This window comes from Lepisosteus oculatus, chromosome 14 (genome assembly GCF_040954835.1).
Source record: "Lepisosteus oculatus isolate fLepOcu1 chromosome 14, fLepOcu1.hap2, whole genome shotgun sequence".
Classification (NCBI taxonomy): domain Eukaryota; kingdom Metazoa; phylum Chordata; class Actinopteri; order Semionotiformes; family Lepisosteidae; genus Lepisosteus; species Lepisosteus oculatus.
Window position 1 is genome coordinate 52,333,836 of NC_090709.1, and position 17,586 is coordinate 52,351,421.

The 17,586-nt window shown below is 44.4% G+C and overlaps 1 protein-coding gene and 2 non-coding genes across 3 annotated transcripts; 1 reads left to right on the forward strand and 2 right to left on the reverse strand.

Moving 5' to 3' along the window:
* Positions 1 to 1,537: 1,537 nt before the first annotated feature.
* trnay-gua (transfer RNA tyrosine (anticodon GUA)) lies at positions 1,538 to 1,626 on the reverse strand. Its single transcript is given in 2 exon segments — positions 1,538 to 1,574; positions 1,590 to 1,626. It is a non-coding gene; the product is annotated as a tRNA-Tyr (tRNA).
* A 753-nt stretch (positions 1,627 to 2,379) lies between these two features.
* LOC138242398 (histone H4-like) lies at positions 2,380 to 2,691 on the forward strand. Its single transcript, XM_069197866.1, has one exon. The coding sequence runs from the start codon at positions 2,380 to 2,382 to the stop codon at positions 2,689 to 2,691; it is 312 nt and encodes a 103-aa protein (XP_069053967.1).
* A 279-nt stretch (positions 2,692 to 2,970) lies between these two features.
* Positions 2,971 to 3,026, reverse strand: LOC138243799 (U7 small nuclear RNA). Its single transcript, XR_011192417.1, has one exon. It is a non-coding gene; the product is annotated as a U7 small nuclear RNA (small nuclear RNA).
* Between the last annotated feature and the right edge of the window lie 14,560 nt (positions 3,027 to 17,586).

Below are 17,586 nucleotides of genomic sequence, written 5' to 3' on the forward strand. Positions count from 1 at the left end.
CACACATCTGGTTTCTGTCGCTGGGCGCATACCCTGCGGTCCATACGGGTCCTAATACCCCAGTACAATGAAGGGGACACTAAACTGTAAACAGGTGCCGTCCTTCGGCTGAGACGTAAAACCGAGGTCCTGTGATCATTCAGGAGAATGGTGGTGGTGGAGGGGAGTCCCCATTACCTGTAAAGCGCATTGAGTGGAGTATCCAGAACAGCGCTATATAAGTGTAAGCAATAATGATGATGATGATGATTATTATTATTATTATAATGTAAAATGCAATAAAAAAAATCAAACTTTGATTCAAAATAGATTAATGTAAAAACTGATAAAGCTAATGCTTTTTTCAGGGCTATATCTACTTTTTTTTTTTAAACCGAAGTCTGTCGCGATTGTGAGAGTTAGAGAATGTGTTCCAGCGGGTGCCTTCATATCATGAGCGTCAGTCTCGCCCGTAGCTGCGAGAAGGTTAAAAGCGCACAAGTGATCTGTAGACGATGTTCGGGGAAGAAATAATTCTGTTTTCAGCAAAGGGAGTGAGAATGAGCTCAGCCCGGCTCCCAGCAGAATCCATTCTGGTTTGGTTACTGTTAGACTGTGCGTCTGAGGCTCTTTGGATCGCAACGTAAAAAAAACAATTGCTCACATCGTGTGACTTCCACGACAGGAAGGAAAGATATCACTTTAAAAAATCAGAACTGAAGATTTGGATCCTGGGCCTCAACTTAAAAATAAACAGAGTTTAACGACAGGAAATTGATTCCAGTTGTCAGATCACGTATACGCATACCTTAGCTTTGTGCAACAACCTGAAACTTTCAGGTACCATAAATAATATTATTGCTAAACATATGCCATTCTAATCTGCAAGCGACCAGAATATAGAATACGAATTTTTGTATAAAAATGCATTAAGTCCTGTTCTACACCTGCATGCTTTGGAAGCGCTGGCCTACCTGTATCAAAATATCAGATTGTGTTTCTGCAACATTTCGTGCATAGTACGCCATTTTATCTAAAACAGTCACAACGAGGGCTTTACATGCAGTCTGGGGTGTTTTCCCCTTCTATATTTTTGCCACTTTATATCGAACCTGTTATACTCCCAGAAGTGCACAGTAGCTTGTACTTAATAAAAATGTACAATTCACCGCTGGTATGAACAGATGTGTGCCGTGTTTGCCTTTGTAAGCATTTGTTTAAAAAATAAGTTCACAATACGATAAAAACACAGAAAGCACAAACTTTATAATACAACGATACAAAATCAATACCAAATCATTATGCCAATGAAGTAACTATCCTTTGAAAACAGAGAACACCTTTATATCTACAAAAAACTTGACATTTGTATGTATTTTTGAATTACAAAGCAGACAGTCTAGTCCCTTAATTCAAAGATCAGATCTTGGCCAAAACAAGACAATCAGACGTGGGCTGAATTCGGAACAGGAGCCTTTGCTTAGTCGATTATTGAGCTTTTGATCAATGTCTGAATAAAACGTTTTTAACTCTTTGATTAAATTACACAAAAAGCACCTTCCTTCGAGCCGGAATCGAACCAGCGACCTAAGGATTCCCTGTTGACTCCACTACAGTCCTCCGCTCTACCAACTGAGCTATCGAAGAGATGCTGTGGCATTGCTTTCAGGCACATACTGCCCAATGAAGTAAAATGTGAAATGGGTGATTTAAATCCCACTTCGACATCAAGTTTCCAACTCGTTTCCTTAGTCTCATTAACTTGAATTTAAGCCACGAACCAGGATTCTACTGTATAAACTTCCAGGGATATTACAAAATGTTTGATGGGGCATCAATCATTCCAGGCGGAAATTGATTCCTTTTTTTTCTCGAGGGATCATATTAAACATTTCATTAGTCTCGAGAGGAGGATCACCATGAGACACAAAACAAACAGTTTCTTTCTGTCTTTATTAGAAAGTAGCGTTTGTGCTACATTAATAATATTTTCAAATAAATAAAGAAGTTGTAAATTTTAAAAATTTATATTTGAATCGAAATGTGGTTTTGAGTTAAATATTAGCGTGTTCATGTAATTAGTTTGTGTTTGTCATTAATATATATATATATTGCCATGTTACTAGAATTTGTAACTGAAGTTTACTAGTTGTGTTTTTTATAATGATTAGACATTTGAATACAATATTGTATATAATGTATAATTTGAACTACATATTGTTAAGGTGTGAATAATTGTATATTTTAATAATACATTTCTAAAACAAATCATTGGCTTTATTTACTAGTTTCCACACCTATAAAAATCTTTCTTTGATGTATAATAGAAATCAAAGAAAGATGTCTATTATACATCAAAGATGAGCAGTGTGTGTCGTGTTCACAGCTGATAACTAGAAGATGTCTGGAAGAGGCAAAGGCGGAAAGGGACTCGGGAAAGGAGGCGCTAAGCGTCACCATAAGGTTCTCCGTGACAACATCCAGGGAATCACCAAGCCCGCCATCCGCCGCCTGGCTCGCCGTGGGGGAGTGAAGCGGATCTCCGGGCTGATCTACGAGGAGACCCGCGGGGTGCTGAAGGTGTTCCTGGAGAACGTCATCCTCGACGCCGTCACCTACTCCGAGCATGCCAAGAGGAAGACCGTCACCGCCATGGACATGGTGTACGCGCTGAAGCGCCAGGGCCGCACCCTGTACGGCTTCGGAGGCTAAACAGGAGCGGAGCTTCACTACCGGACCCCGACGTATAAACCCAAGTGACCCAGTGACATTTGTCACTGCTGAGGTTGCTTTATGGGTCTATTTTCTATACTGTGCTGATCAATTGGAAATCAAATTGCAAAAAAGACCCGTTCCCACACCTAAGGTCAAATATTAGGAATCAAAACTGCTCAAGATTTCCAAGTGCAAGATCTTTTTATTCATAAAAGACCCTATTTATGTTGTATGAGAAATATTAATATTAATACAGAATCTTTTTTCACCAAATAAATGGGCTTCCTGACTTCAGAAAGCCTTCTAGACAAATACTAAAAGAGCAAAAATTCAATTTGGTAAATGAAATGAAAACACATACCCTACCAAACCTTGAGTACAGGCCATTCAGGATGATAATACAAAACCATTTATAATTCAACAAATAAAACCTGTCAACTGGTAATCACCACTTATCATAAAAAAATAAGTAGCAATACACAGTAGGGGACTCTTGGGTGCAAGTTAAATCCATGCAAGAAGGGGTTTAGTGTTATATTTCCAAATCAGATATGCAAATGAGAGATCTGGCCCAGCCAATCTCAAAGCTCCCATGGTATGGAATGGAGCTGCTCCCCTCTTCTAGTTATTCACACTGGAGTTAGGTTACATATTAGCACATTTCATCTAACAGTTGCTCCAGAAACAAAAACGTAAACAAATGACCTGGACTGTGACCACACCTATTAGAATGTAGTTCAACAGATAACTTGTAAACCTTGTCATAAGATGTTTTTTGTTCTACAAAATATACTTTATTCTGCAAAAAAAACATCTCAAAAGGAACATCTCACACATATTAACACTCCATGTAATAAAAAACAACGGCGGAACGGAGATTGATTGTCCGTTATCAATCTTTGCGAGTGGGGGCGGATTTGCGCAATTAAGAGAGTCCCTCCAAATCTACCACTTGCTATTGTCCTTTAATCTCTGTATAGGGCCCAAAGTCCATTCCAGCGCTCCCTCGCCGTGGGGAAACCCCATTTGGCGACGTGGTGCTTCGTCCTCCTCCTGAGGTCCGCCAGGATCCTCTCCTCCAGCTCCCTCGCCCCCCACTTTATGTTGTGCCGGATGAGAGTGTTCCTCGCTTTCCACAGTCCTTGTTTTGTGAGGGACAGTAGCAGCCCCCACAGGTCCTGTGTCCCCTTGTCCAGTCTGGTGGGTGCCAGCCCCCAGCAGAATGTACTGGTAACTGAGCACTGCATCCTTTCCCAGGAGTTGCATAATGTTGTCCATTCTGCCCACACCACCTTGGCAAAGAGGCAGCTCCAGAACACGTGCTCCTGAGTCTCCTCGACAAAACACGTGTCCCGGGGGCAATGCGGATTCCTGGTTAGCGAGTGTCTGTAGAGGACCTCTCTGGTAGCCAGTCTCTTGTGCACAGCCATCCTCTCTGAACGCACCAGTTTTGTAGGGTTTGGGCATTTACTGAGACAATTATTAATTGTAGCAGTAAATCACAAAGTTGATTCTTTTGATGGCTTTAGAATCCAACCATGCGACATAACTCAAACAACGCACACACACAGGTACTAATACACGAGGATACATTTATTAATACATAAAATATGCATGTAAACCTAACAGATCTTATCGAGAGGGTTATCAGAATACAAAAGATATATATTCAGTCAGTTACGAAGTGTTACACATATCAAGAGGACATACATTCAGTATATCATTCATTAAGACCGTTTCGTAAAGTGAACTTGGTTACAACTTCTACATTAGATACTCAAAACAAGAACATAACTCTTAGGAATTAAATTGATATCAACTGGTTGGGATTACAATTGAATTCTCGAGCAGTAATGCAGTGAAGTTGAATACTCATCCAATCTCTGGGGATTCAGATCTCCTGCGGGCACAAAGAAACAGTTGCAGGCTGTTGCTGTCCAATCTGCGCTCTCTGGCTCGGTGCCAGGCTGTGCTGTGCGGCTTGCGACGGTGCGCTGCTGTTGCTCACTGACCGGCTAGTTAGTGTTGGCTTTAACTAGCAAAGTTTGTGCACAGGAGAAAAGATGACTGTGGGTCCCAGCAAGTCAGGAAGAGGACCGGTTCGTTCCTGATAAAGAGCTAGTTCTGAATAGTGATTCAGCTGTCCACAGTTCCGACCTGTTCACGAGGCCTGCTGCTGGTTACTCTCTGGCAACCTCCACTCTAGACTCTTAGAACAAAGGAAGGTTCTGGCACTCGGACACACTGGCCGTTCCGTGGTTGTCCGGGCTGAGTCTCAGGATGGTCAGGAGGCGCTCTGCGAGAATGTCCTGCCCTTGGGAGCCTTCTGCTCCTGGGCCGTCCTGCCCTGGAATTCTCCTTTGAATTCCCTTTAGGATATTCCACAGAATTCTCCTGAATCCCTTCTGAATCTTACTGAATCTCTCAGGCTCTCTGTGTTGCCTGTTTTTACCTGGAGGAACTTCAGCTCATTGATTGGCTGAAAGTTCCATGGGCACCAGAGTCCCACGTGGGTTACTCGGCCCTACCAGTCCCTGATTGGTTGATCAAGGTGAGATATGAGTCACTTACTCCTGACACTTAGGAATGCAGTCCAGATGTCCAACTGGCACTCCCTAGACAGATAGGCGCCAATGGGTGACCATTGATCATGATAGCCAGGCTTAGCTAAGTGCATCCCCCTTTGGGAGCTGTCCTTATCAAAAGAAAACATCTTAAATCAGCCTGCATGGATAGTTTCTCTGTGGCTGCACCACAGAGATGAACAGAGAAATGGGGCCTCATTTGGGAAGCTCAGAAACACTTAATTCTGCCTTATTTTTAAGCCTCGCCGCTACACCACTCTTTTCTTTTGTCCTTCCGAAGGTGGATCCTCTTTCCCTTCTTGCTGGGAGTTATCCAGGGCCCTTCCTCCGGTCAGGCATTTTGTCCGTCGTCCTGGCGGCCATCTTGAGGCACTGGTGCGGCTGGGGTGTGGCCTCGGCAGTTTCGGTTCTCTGCGGGGGAGGTGCGGGTTCTTTGTTCTCACCTCTCTCCCTTTGTCTTGAGACCGGTTTCTGCTGGTCGGCTTCCACCACCTGCGCAAACGAAGGTTTGCTTACCTTGCATTAGTGAAGGAGGTGTCCCTCGGCGCCGCATCCATCGCACTTTTTGGCTGCCCGGCAGGTTTTTGCCAGGTGCCCCTCTTTGTTACAGTTGTGACATCTGACGATGTCACACGTGTTCTCCTTGTGGCCGGACTGTCTGCACTTCTTGCAGAAATCCGCCATCCTGGGGTAGTAAAGGTACCCCCTGTCGGCTCCGATGTTGAAGCGGGCCGGGGGGTGCTGGAAACCGTCGACGCCCTCTAGGTCCTCTTTCAGGAGGACTCGGTACTGGCGTTTGCCGTACCAGACGCCGCAACTGTCCCTGATCTCCGTCGGTTTTGGCCACCACAGTTACATACCTCCCTAGGTACGCTGTTACCAGTGCCATTGGTACGTAGGGGTTGTACGTGAGGATTGTGATGGTCCTCTGGTTTGTCTTCCTCATAGGCTCCGGCCTGAAATCAGAGAAATAGAGAAATGGGGGTGCTTACCTTTTTCTCTGATCATTTTCGTTGCCTTTTCATATGAGGCGTCCGTGGCTATGTAGGCCTCCATGTATCTCTCTGCCTTGTTGTCTTGCAGGCAGTAGAGATCTCCGGCCACCAACTGCAGGATCCCTCTCAGGAAGGTAATGAAAAAGGATTTCGCAGTTGGCATCGTCTCTGTTTTCTTGGTCCAGTGGAACCGGATCAGTGTCTTCTTGTCTGCCATCTGGAAAGGAGAAAAAAGAAAAAAGGAGAGAAAGAGAGAGAGCAAGGTCCTGTGGAGAGGAGGGTTTAGCTGCTAAAGGAGCAGCGAGTGAGCCCTGGACTTTGTCCTTGTGGGCAAAGCCCAGCTAGGTGCAGGCGCAGGAGGAGAGAGAGAGAGGGAGCGGATAGCGCTTCTGAGTCTCGAGGAAGAAAGCAAGCACCGCGGGCAGGCCACGAGTACCTACTCCCAGCCAAGAGGCCAAGGAGGTGGAGCAAGAGAAAGGGGGAGGGGAGAGGAGAGAGCAGAGAGAGAGAACGTTGCTGCCGGATCCCACCCAGCTCAGCTGCTGCTTGGCCTTAACCCCCTAGGCTCAACCTAGGGCGATACCAGCTCAAGCACTCTTCAGGATCTTCGATCGCCTTCTAGAACTTTGGAAAGACAAGAACTGCGGGCATGCCACTTGAACTTGATCTTAGCCAAAAGGCCGATAAAATTGGATTCCAGCTCACTGGCCCTGCAAAACTTAGTTCAAGACTTTAAACTCTCAGACACATATAGATGTATATATCCCACAACAGCAGGATATACATGGTCAGGGAGGAATAGCAGCTCCAGAATTGACTATTGCTTTGTCTCAGAGAGAGTGAAAGTTGTTGGGGTCACTCTTCAGCCTGTCTTCTTCTCAGATCATCAGGCTTTAGGGTATAGAGTGGAACTCCAGGGCGGGACTGTCTTTGGCCCAGGCCTCTGGAAACTCAACACAAAGCTGCTAGAGAACGAGGGGGTAGTATCCCGCTACAAGGAGAAACTATCACAGTGGCTGTCCTTGCAGTGTCTGTACGGGTCAGTAAGAGAGTGGTGGGAGGAGGTGAAGGTGAGGACAAAGGCCTTTTTCATGGCTGAGGGAAGGAAGGCTGCTGCCAGACGGAGAGGAGTGCTAGCCAGGAAACAGAGGCAGCTGCAGCGTCTCTACACGATGCTGCACAGTGGCTTCGATGTGCTTGAGGATATCACCCTTTTAAAAAAGGACATCCGGAGCATAGCCGAAGAAAGCAGTCGAGGAGTGCTGTTAAGAAGCAGAGTGCAGTTCTTGGAAGAAAATGAGAAGTGTACTCGCTTCTTTTTCAGGAAAGTGGTAGGCTCCAAGTCTGTCATGGAAAGTGTAGTTGATGAGGAGGGAAGAGAGAGCACAGAGCTGAGTGCTATCCTCTCCTGCATCGAGGCCTTCTTGTCACGGACGTCCAAAGGGACTAACTGTGGGGAGCAGGAGTGCGGAAAAAGACCCATATGCGTAGCGGCGAGACGGGAAAAAGGCCCGGGCTCATTAGTGCAAAGAGTTCAGGAATGCCGTATAGACACCTGTCCCTCAGGGAGCGGACGTGGGGCGCCCTGGTGCTAGGCGGGTCTCAGGACATCCGAACGTCAGTGCTGAGCGAGGACAGAGTGCAAGACCCGGAAATATATAGCCCAAGGGAAAGAGAGGGACAGGAAGGACAGCAGACCAGGAACTAGGGACAGGACAGAGAAGGACCGCCCTCTGGCTGCAGAGGGTGTGACACTTCTACTCAAGACTGTACAGCTCTACAGAGGTAAAGGATGAAGAAATTCATTTTTTTACCTCAAAGCTAGAAAACGTTTTGAGTGAAGAAGATAGGGAAGTACTTGAGGGGGATTTGACAGTAGAAGAGCTGAGAGGCTATGGAGAGCTTACAGAAGGGGAAAACTCCGGGTGCTGACAGGCTCCCTAAAGGGGCGTCTGCTTTTACTACTTGCACAAATGAAGGCAAAAAAAAGCCAATCCATGTGAACGAACGGCGCTTTACAGAGGAGTACTGCCTGACTGGATCGTTGATGAACGACAGAGGTCACTCCGACCTCTTCTCGGTTTTCTTCAATGACTTACTAAGGATCTTCTTCACATTCGCCCATGCAGGGGAAGCCAGTTACACCAAAGCAAACGCAGGAAAGTTCAATTCAAGCAGAGACCAGGAGAGACTTGTTTACACCGAGAGTGGGCGGAGAATGGAACAATGCGCCCAGCCCTGTTGCTGGAGCCGATTCTTGATGAGATCTTGGGCTCACTAAGAAGCCCCCGCTGGATGCTAATCTTTCTGTTGTTCTTGCAGGTCCTGCACTGCATTTGAGCCAACAGAGCTCGTCCTGGTCTGTCGGCACAGCCCAATTGCGAATGATCTGCTCCGTGTACAGAAGGAACGTGCGTTTGGTACAAGAGTGCATGAAGGCACCGGAAATACATTGGCAACAAATGACCGGTCGCTCAAGACCTCTGTGAAGTACAGGAGTGTGCAAAACGATGCTGTTTCCGCCCAGTCTCGAACCGGGGACTTTTCAGGTGTTAGGCTGACGTGACAGCCTCTACACTACGGAAACCAGCAGGGACTGCTGCTGGTGTCTCGCTTGCATTTCAGGCTGAGAAAGGGAAGCGTCACTTTAGGAAGGGGGTGCTGCAGAGAGGAACAGAGGGCTCCATGAAACAAAACGCTGAAACCCGGGATCGAACCAGGGACCTTTAAATCTTCAGTCTAACACTCTCCACACCCACCTGCTCCAGCCTTCCTGTGTTGCGGCATGAGCGCACCAAGAGGAGCGGGAGAGTGTTGCAGGAACGTCACTCAGAAGGAAAGCCACCCAGGTGCGCCCTCTGAGCTCTGTCCACGGCTCCAGGCCTGCAAACACGGCTCCAGGCAGGACTCCACTCCGCAGGAGCCGCAGAGCAGAGCAGAGGAGATGGGGACAGCTTAGCTCCTGTGCAGAGACCTGAGCTGTGGTTGCTGCGGACGCTGTCTTTTCAGTTCTCGGGGTAGGACATCAGGAAGCACATTGAAGCGCTGCGACATGCACTGTACAGATCCCGCCACTACTGGGCCCGATTTCCCCGGATCGAAACCGGGCGGAAACAGGCCTGTTTCGTTTGTTGCCACGCACACTGTTTGGGGATTCGCCTAGCGCTGTGATCGAAAAGACCCACTCACCTCTTAGTGTGGCGGGATCTGCACAGTGGATGTCGCAGCGCATCCTGCTTTCACTTCAATGCACGTCCTGATGTACCCCGGTCTCCCGCGTGACAGGTGGGGATACTCGCCACTATACTAACGAGGAAGACATCGCTCTCTGCTTAGTGTGCAAAACACTTACTTGCAGCATTGTGGGTGCTGTGGTTTAAATGCTATTGGTTTGTGAACAGAATACCCCTATCCCAGTGCATTGTGCCACATTAAATAAACGCACGAGAAAAAGAGATTCAGAACGCAAAGCTGTGTCAGTGTTCTGTGTAAAAAATCGGTTTGAACATCATGGGAGCTGTTTTTAATAAGCTGCTGAGTAAAGAATATTTTAATCTTCCTGCTGTCAGTAGTATTGTGCATATAGTTGACTCTTACCTGAATGAAAACAGGACGTAAAGAAAGGGTTTCAGAATTCAGACAAAGCTTTATTCGCGTGCTTACAGTCTGAGTAATTGGAGACTGCACTATTCTGTTGCCTATAGTCATATACGGGTTTTTCGCATGAAGCCGTATTGAACAGTATTTCTCGCGTTGTGATCTTGTGTATACAGCGGTCCCCCAGGTTCCAGTTAGTGCGTAATTACGCATCGATGAAAAACCGGAGGTTTAAAAAAAGATAATTAGCTCACTGATACTTTGATGTAGAGGCTGTGGAAATATCCACATGTCGTGGTCTTTAAAATGTATTTGGTTTGAAGGCGTTCTGTGCTTCCGTTGCGAAGATATGGACAAAAGAATATTCGTGATTGGTCAAAAAAATGTCATATAAACGAAAAAGTAAAGGCTGAGAAAGCATTCACAATGTATTTTATACACAAAGCAAGTATTCTCGCGATTCTAAGAGGTTTCGTGTAAACGCTACAGGCGTGCCAAAATCGTTTTCGAACTTCAAGCTAACTTTACTCCGGTCTGGTAACGTAGGTCACGTAGGTTAAAATCCCAGTCATGTTTTTTTTCCTATCTTGTGGTACATAACGTACCATTTCAGACTATCACAAAGGGCTTGATTTCGTTGAATGCATGTATTCATTTCCTTTCTGGAAAACTTGTATTTCAAGAAATTCACACAGCTTGCGAGAAATGAAATTCAATTCTTGATTATCAGTGCAGAAGAAATATTACCAGCTTAACCTGAAAGTTGTGATGCGAGACACGGACCCACCATTCCATCTGTGTGGCGCGTTTGGTTGTTCACTGAAAGGTTGGTGGTTCGAGTCCACCCAGAGACGTGTTTCTTATGTGATGTAAACATTGTCTTCACAAAGGTCGACTGGATTTCTCAGCGAAACCTTAACCATTTTAATATTTGCAGGAAATGCGAGTGCTTAACAGGTGTCAGAATCACCGGGAAATGTCCAATTACTGTATGCCCAACATCGCAACTCCCCAGAAAACCATATTCACCCAAGAAAAAGTCGAGTCGTCATTTATACCCCCGTTGCATCCTCTGCTGAAATATTTTAAAAATACAATGCAGATTTGTTTAAGAACATGCAAGCATTGTTACATTAGCACCGTGCATTTGGACTTTGATATTTTGACATATTTACCTTAATTTTAAACATAAATACTGTACAATCTATTGTAATTTTGTTGTACTATTAAAATATGTTAGCTGAGGATGCAAAGGGGTGAAAGGGAACGGTCAGAGGGTGTAGTAACACCAAGGTTAGGATTGGTGGAGGTGATAAGGGTGTTGATGGTTTTTCTCTGCAGAGGATTTTGAGTTTTTTTTCCTTCTCTGAAGTGAGAAACTGGAAGACTTGGGAGTTGAGGGATCTGATGAGGTTAGTTATGTAAGGAAGTTGATGTGGAGCTGTTAGCTGTAAAAACTCCTTAATGTCTTTGATGTTGTCATCAGCGATAAACTGCACTCAGCAAAGATAAAAAGAAAATTATCTTTGCTTACTGCCCTGTCTTTCTCACACCTGAAGAAGGCTCCACAGCCGAAACATTGTGATTCTTTTCTTCTCTTTTTAGCAGGAATAGTCCTTTACTTGTTCCTTTGCAGCCTACGCATGCTGACGCAGCTACTCACCCGATATCTAACATTCCTATAATCACAACTATGAATGTCCACTTTGGGTATTTTTTCGATGATTATTTATTATTATTATTTATTCTGTCATTGAAGCATATTTTATGTCATACTGAAGTGTCACAATCACTGAAAAAATATTTTTTTCATTTAGAAAGTAAGAAAATGATAAATCACTAGGAATTGCATTTAGCCTGTTCTGATCTAGATTTTCTAAATACTTTAACATTCCATGTTCACAATGTCACAACTCATAAATGAAACAGTGAATTGTTGTAATTACAAAAGTACATAGTGTCGGGACATTGAGATGTTTTGGTAATGAGGATGGAGGGACATGCAATGTTCACAGGGTCAAATTTATAAAACGCTACAGTAAAATTTATTGTATTTCGGGATTATGAGAGCCTGTTACATTGTGTCTCACACCTCAGTGTCAGAATTTTGAGACATTTTTATAACCAGGGGTAGGTTCATAGCGATAAGCAGAAAGTGCGATCATCCTTTGCTCATCCTCGGTTAACCATATATTCTCATATGCCATGTTCTGAATGTCCCATTTAAAACTGCTATATTAAAATTAAGACTTTTTATGATCAGAAGGCAAGGTTGTGGTAAACATGCATAAAGTGCAAGTGAACTTGTGTTTTGCCTTTGTCTTGTTATTGTGAGTTTTGAAAATTGGTTTTCGATTTTCTGAAATGTGTTTCACACAAAAATGCAATTTGGATAGTCACTACTTATATATTCCCCTTTACTGAGGATATGTACAGTAATCCATCCCGATTAGTACTTTTAAAAATTACTGTAGAGAGCCATCAGAAAGGGAATGAAAACTTGCATTAAACAAAATCAAGCTGCATGTAATCATCCATAGTGATACATTTTGTAAGACAAGACAAGAAGAAAGACACTGCTGGGATTTGAACGCAGAATCTCCTGTTTAATAGGAAAACACTTTAACCAAATCAGCCAAGATGCTGTCAGAGTATTAACATCATGTCTGCATAAGTGATTACAGCTGACTATCGCTGGAGGACAGTTCACTGTGAACAAGTCAGCCTGCATAATGAGGGGAAGAGACCAGCCTCTGTGATGCACTATAGAGTTACACTAACCTTCTATCCAACTGTTCTATGCTGCATTCTACCCTAATGGTAAATATTGATTTCCGTGCGTGTAATATTCATTTTTTTGTCAAATATTATCAAGCACAAATTTTGTTGTTGAAAATAAGCCTTGTGGTTTTCAATGTTGTGATCCTTTTCCCCCACTGTCACCCAAATTGATACACTGTGCTTTGACAATTCTTCAGGCGATATTGTTTAGAGGAGCTCAGTAGAATTAGTTTGCGTATATAAAGTATTTCTTTTCCCTTTAATCCTTTAAAACATATTACATTTTCAAAATATTGTATCTTTCTTCCTACTAATTGTAGCGGCAATGCTTGTTAATAAGACAGAATTAAGTGTTGCTGTGCTTTCCCAAATGAGGCCCCATCTCTCTCTTCATCTCTGTGGTGCAGCCACAGAGAAGCTATTCAGGCAGGCTGATTTAAAGATGTTTTCTTTTGATAAGGGACAGCTCCCAAATGGGGATGCATTTAGCTAAGTCTGGCTATCATGATCAATGGGCATCCATTGGCGCCTATCTGTCTAGGGATTGCCAGATGGACATCTGGACTGCATTCCTAAGTGTCAGGAGTAAGTGACTCATATCTCAACTTGATCAACCAATCAGGGACTGCTAGGGCCGAGTAGCCCACGTGGGTCTCTGATGCCCATGAAACTTTCATCCAATAAACGAGCTGAAGTTCCTCCAGGTAAAAACAGGCAACACAGAGCTCCAAGACTATTCTAAAGGGAATTCAAAGGAGAATTCCAGGGCTGTGAGACAATTCCAGGGCGGGACGGCCCAGGAGCAGAAAGGCTCCCAAGGGCAGAACATTCTCGCAGCGCGCCTCCTGACCATCCTGAGACTCAGCCTGGACAACCACGGAACGGCCAGTGTGTCCGAGTGCCAGAACTTTGCTTTGTTCTAAGAGTCGAGAGCGGAGGTTGCCAGAGAGTAACCAAACGATCCACCCGAGGTTAGCACCAACAGCAGGCCTCGTGAACAGGTCGGAACTGTGGACAGCTGAATCACTATTCAGAACTATCGCTTCATCAGGAACGAACTGGTCTTCTTCCTGACCTGCTGGGACCCACAGTCATCTTTTCTCCTGTGCACAAACTTCGCTAGTTTCAGCCAAAACTAACTAGCCGGTCTTCAGAGAGCATCAGCAGCGCAACGTCGTGTGATCCACTGTCCCAGCCTGAGGAACAGACAGTCAGCCCGTCTCTCAATAATAATAATACGGTGTGTGATCTCCTGTCCCAACCTGAGGAACAGACAGGAGTGAGCCAGTCTCTCAATAATAATAATACAGTGTGTGACTTCCTTTCCCAGCCTGAGGAAAAGACAGTGAGCCTGTCTCTCAATAATAATAATACAGGGTGTGATCTCCTGTCCCAGCCTGAGGAGCAGACAGCGAGCCTGTCTCTCAATAATAATAATACAGTGTGTCATTTCCTGCCCCAGCCAGAGGAACAGACAGTGAACATGTCTCTCAACAATAATATAAATAAACTGTGTGATCTCCTGTCCCAGCCTGTGGAACAGACAGTGAGCCTGTCTCTCAATAATAATAAAACAGTTTTTGATCTCCTGTCTCAGCCTGGGGAACAGACACTAAACCTGTCTCTCAATAATAATAATCCAGTGTGTGATCTCCTGTCTTAGCCTGAGGAACAGACAGTGATCCTGTCTCTCAATAATAATAATCCAGTGTGGAATATCCTGTCCCAGTCTGAGGAACAGACAGTGATCATGTCTCTCAACAATAATATTAATAAACTGTGTGATCTCCTGTCCCTGTCTGAGGAACAGACAGTGAGCCTGTATCTCAATAATAATAATAATACATTGTGTGATCTCCTGTCCCAGCCTGGGGAACAGACAGTGAGCCTGTCTCTCAATAATAATAATCCAGTGTGGAATATCCTGTCCCAGTCTGAGGAACAGACAGTGATCATGTCTCTCAACAATAATATTAATAAACTGTGTGATCTCCTGTCCCTGGTTGAGGAACAGACAGTGAGCCTGTATCTCAATAATAATAATAATAAATTGTGTGATCTCCTGTCCCAGCCTGGGGAACAGACAGTGAGCCTGTCTCTCAATAATAATAATACAGTGTGTGATTTTCTGTCCCAGTCTGGGGAATTGAAAGTGAGCCTGTCTCTCAGTAATAATAATATAGTGTGTGATCCACTGTCCCATCTTGAGGAACAGACAGGAGTGAGCCAGTCTCTCAATAATAATAAAGCAGATTATCATCTCCTGTCCCAGCCTAAGGAACAGTCAAGAAAGAGCAAGTCTCTCGATAATAATAATACAGTGTGTGATCTCCTGTCCAAATCTGAGGAACAGACAGTGAGCCTGTCTCTCAATAATAATAATACAGTTTTTGATCTCCTGTCCCAGCATGAGGAACACTGAGCCTGTCTCTCATTACTAATAATACAGTGTGTCATTTCCTGCCAAAGCCAGAGGAACAGACAGTGAGCATGTCTCTCAACAATTATATTAATAAACCGTGTGATCTCCTGTCCCAGTCGGAGGAACAGACAGTGAACCTATCTCTCAATAATAATAATACAGAGTGTGATCTCCTGTCCCAGCATGAGGAACAGACAGTGAGCCTGTCTCTCAATAATAATAATAATAAAGTGTGATCTCCTGTCCCAGCCTGAGGAACAGTGAGCCTGTCTATCAATAATAATAATACAGTGTGTGATCTCCTGTCCCAGCCTGAGGAACAGACAGTGAACCTGTCTGTCAATAATAATAATAATACAGTGTGTGACCTCCTGTCCCAGCCTGAGGAAGAGACAGTGAGCCTGTCTCTCAATAAAAATAATACAGTGTGTGATCTCCTGTCCCAGCATGAGGAACAGACAGTGAGCTTGTCTCTCAATAATAATACAGTGTGTGATCTTCTGTCCCAGTCTGGGGAATAGAAAGTGAGCCTGTCTCTCAGTTATAATAATATAGTATGTGATCCACTGTCCCAGCCTGAGGAACAGACAGTCAGCCCGTCTCTCAATAATAATACAGTGTGTGATCTCCTGTCCCAACCTGAGGAACAGACAGGAGTGAGCCAGTCTCTCAAAAATAATAAAGCAGATTATGATCTCCTGTCCCAGCCTAAGGAACAGTCAGGAAAGAGCAGGTCTCTCGATAATAATAATACAGTGTGTGATCTCCTGTCCCAGCCTGAGGAACAGACAGTGAACCTGTCTCTCAATAATAATAATACAGTGTATGACTTCCTGTCCTAGCCTGAGGAACAGACAGTGAGCCTGTCTCTCAATAATAATAATACAGTGTGATCTACTGTCCCAGCCTGAGGAACAGTGAGCCTGTCTCTCAATAATATTAATACAATGTGTGATCTCCTGTCCCAGCGTGAGGAACAGACAGTGAGCCTGTCTCTCAATAATAATAATAATACAGTGTGTGACTTCCTGTCCTAGCCTGAGGAACAGACAGTGAGCCTGTCTCTCAATAATAATAATACAGTGTGTGACCTCCTCTCCCAGCCAGAGGAACAGTGAGCTTGTCTCTCAATAATAATAATACAGTGTGATCTCCTGTCCCAGCCTGAGGAACAGTGAGCCTGTCTCTCAATAATAGAAATACAGTGTGTGATCTCCTGTCCCAGCCTGAGGAACAGACAGTTAGCCTGTCACTCAATAATAATAATACAGTGTGTGACCTCCTCTCCCAGCCTGGGGAACAGTGAGCCAGACTCTCAATAATAATAATACAGTGTGATCTCCTGTCCCAGCCTGAGGTACAGTGAGCTTGTCTCTCAATAATAATAATGCAGTGTGTGATCTCCTTTCCCAGCATTAGGAACAGACAGTGAACCTCTCTCTCAGTAATAAAAATACATACAGTGAGCCTGTCTCTCAATAATAATAATTCAGTATGTCATCTCCTGTCCCACCCTGAGGAACAGTGAGCCTGTCTCTCAATAATAAAAATACAGTGTGTGATCTCCTGTCCCAGCCTGAGGAACAGACAGTGAGCCTGTCTCTCAATAATAATAATAATAATAATACAGTTGTAGTGTGCTCTCACGAGGCACCAGTTCTGTAGGGTTTGGGCATTTACTGGGACAATTATTAATTGTAGCAGTAAATAATAAAATGATTCTTTTAATGGCCTTAGAATCCAACCATGCGATATAACTCAAACAACGCATACACACAGGTACTAATACACGAGGAAATATTTATTAATAAAATATTTATACATAAAATATTTATACATAAAATATGCATCTTATCGAGAGGGTTATCAGAATACAAAAGGTATATATTCAATCAGTTACGAAGAGTTACGTATATCAAGAGGACATACGTTCAGTATATCATTCGTTTAGACCGTTTCGTAAATGAACTTGGTTATAACTTCTACATTAGATACTCAAAACAAGTGCATAACTCTTAGGAATTAAATTGATATCAACTGGTTGGAATAACAATTGAATTCTCGAGCTGTGATGCAGTGCAGTTGAATGCTCATCCAATCTCTGGGGATGTAGATATCCTGCGGGCTCTCTGGCTCCGTGCCAGGCTGTGCTGTGTGGCTTGCGACGGTGCGCTGCTGATGCTCACTGACCGGCTAGTTAGTGTTGGCTTTAACTAGCAAAGTTTGTGCACAGGAGAAAAGATGAGTGTGGGTCCCAGCAGGTGAGGAAGAATACCGGTTCGTTCCTGATGAAGCGCTAGTTCTGAATAGTGATTCAGCTGTCCACAGTTCTGACCTGTTCACAAGGCTTGCTGCTGGTGCTAACCTCGTGTGGATCCTCTGGTTACTCTCTGGTAACCTCCGCTCTAGACTCTTAGAATAGAGGAAAGTTCTGGCACTCTGACACACCAGCCGTTCCGTGGTTGTCCGGGCTGAGTCTCAGGATGGTCAGGAGGCGCGCTGCGAGAATGAC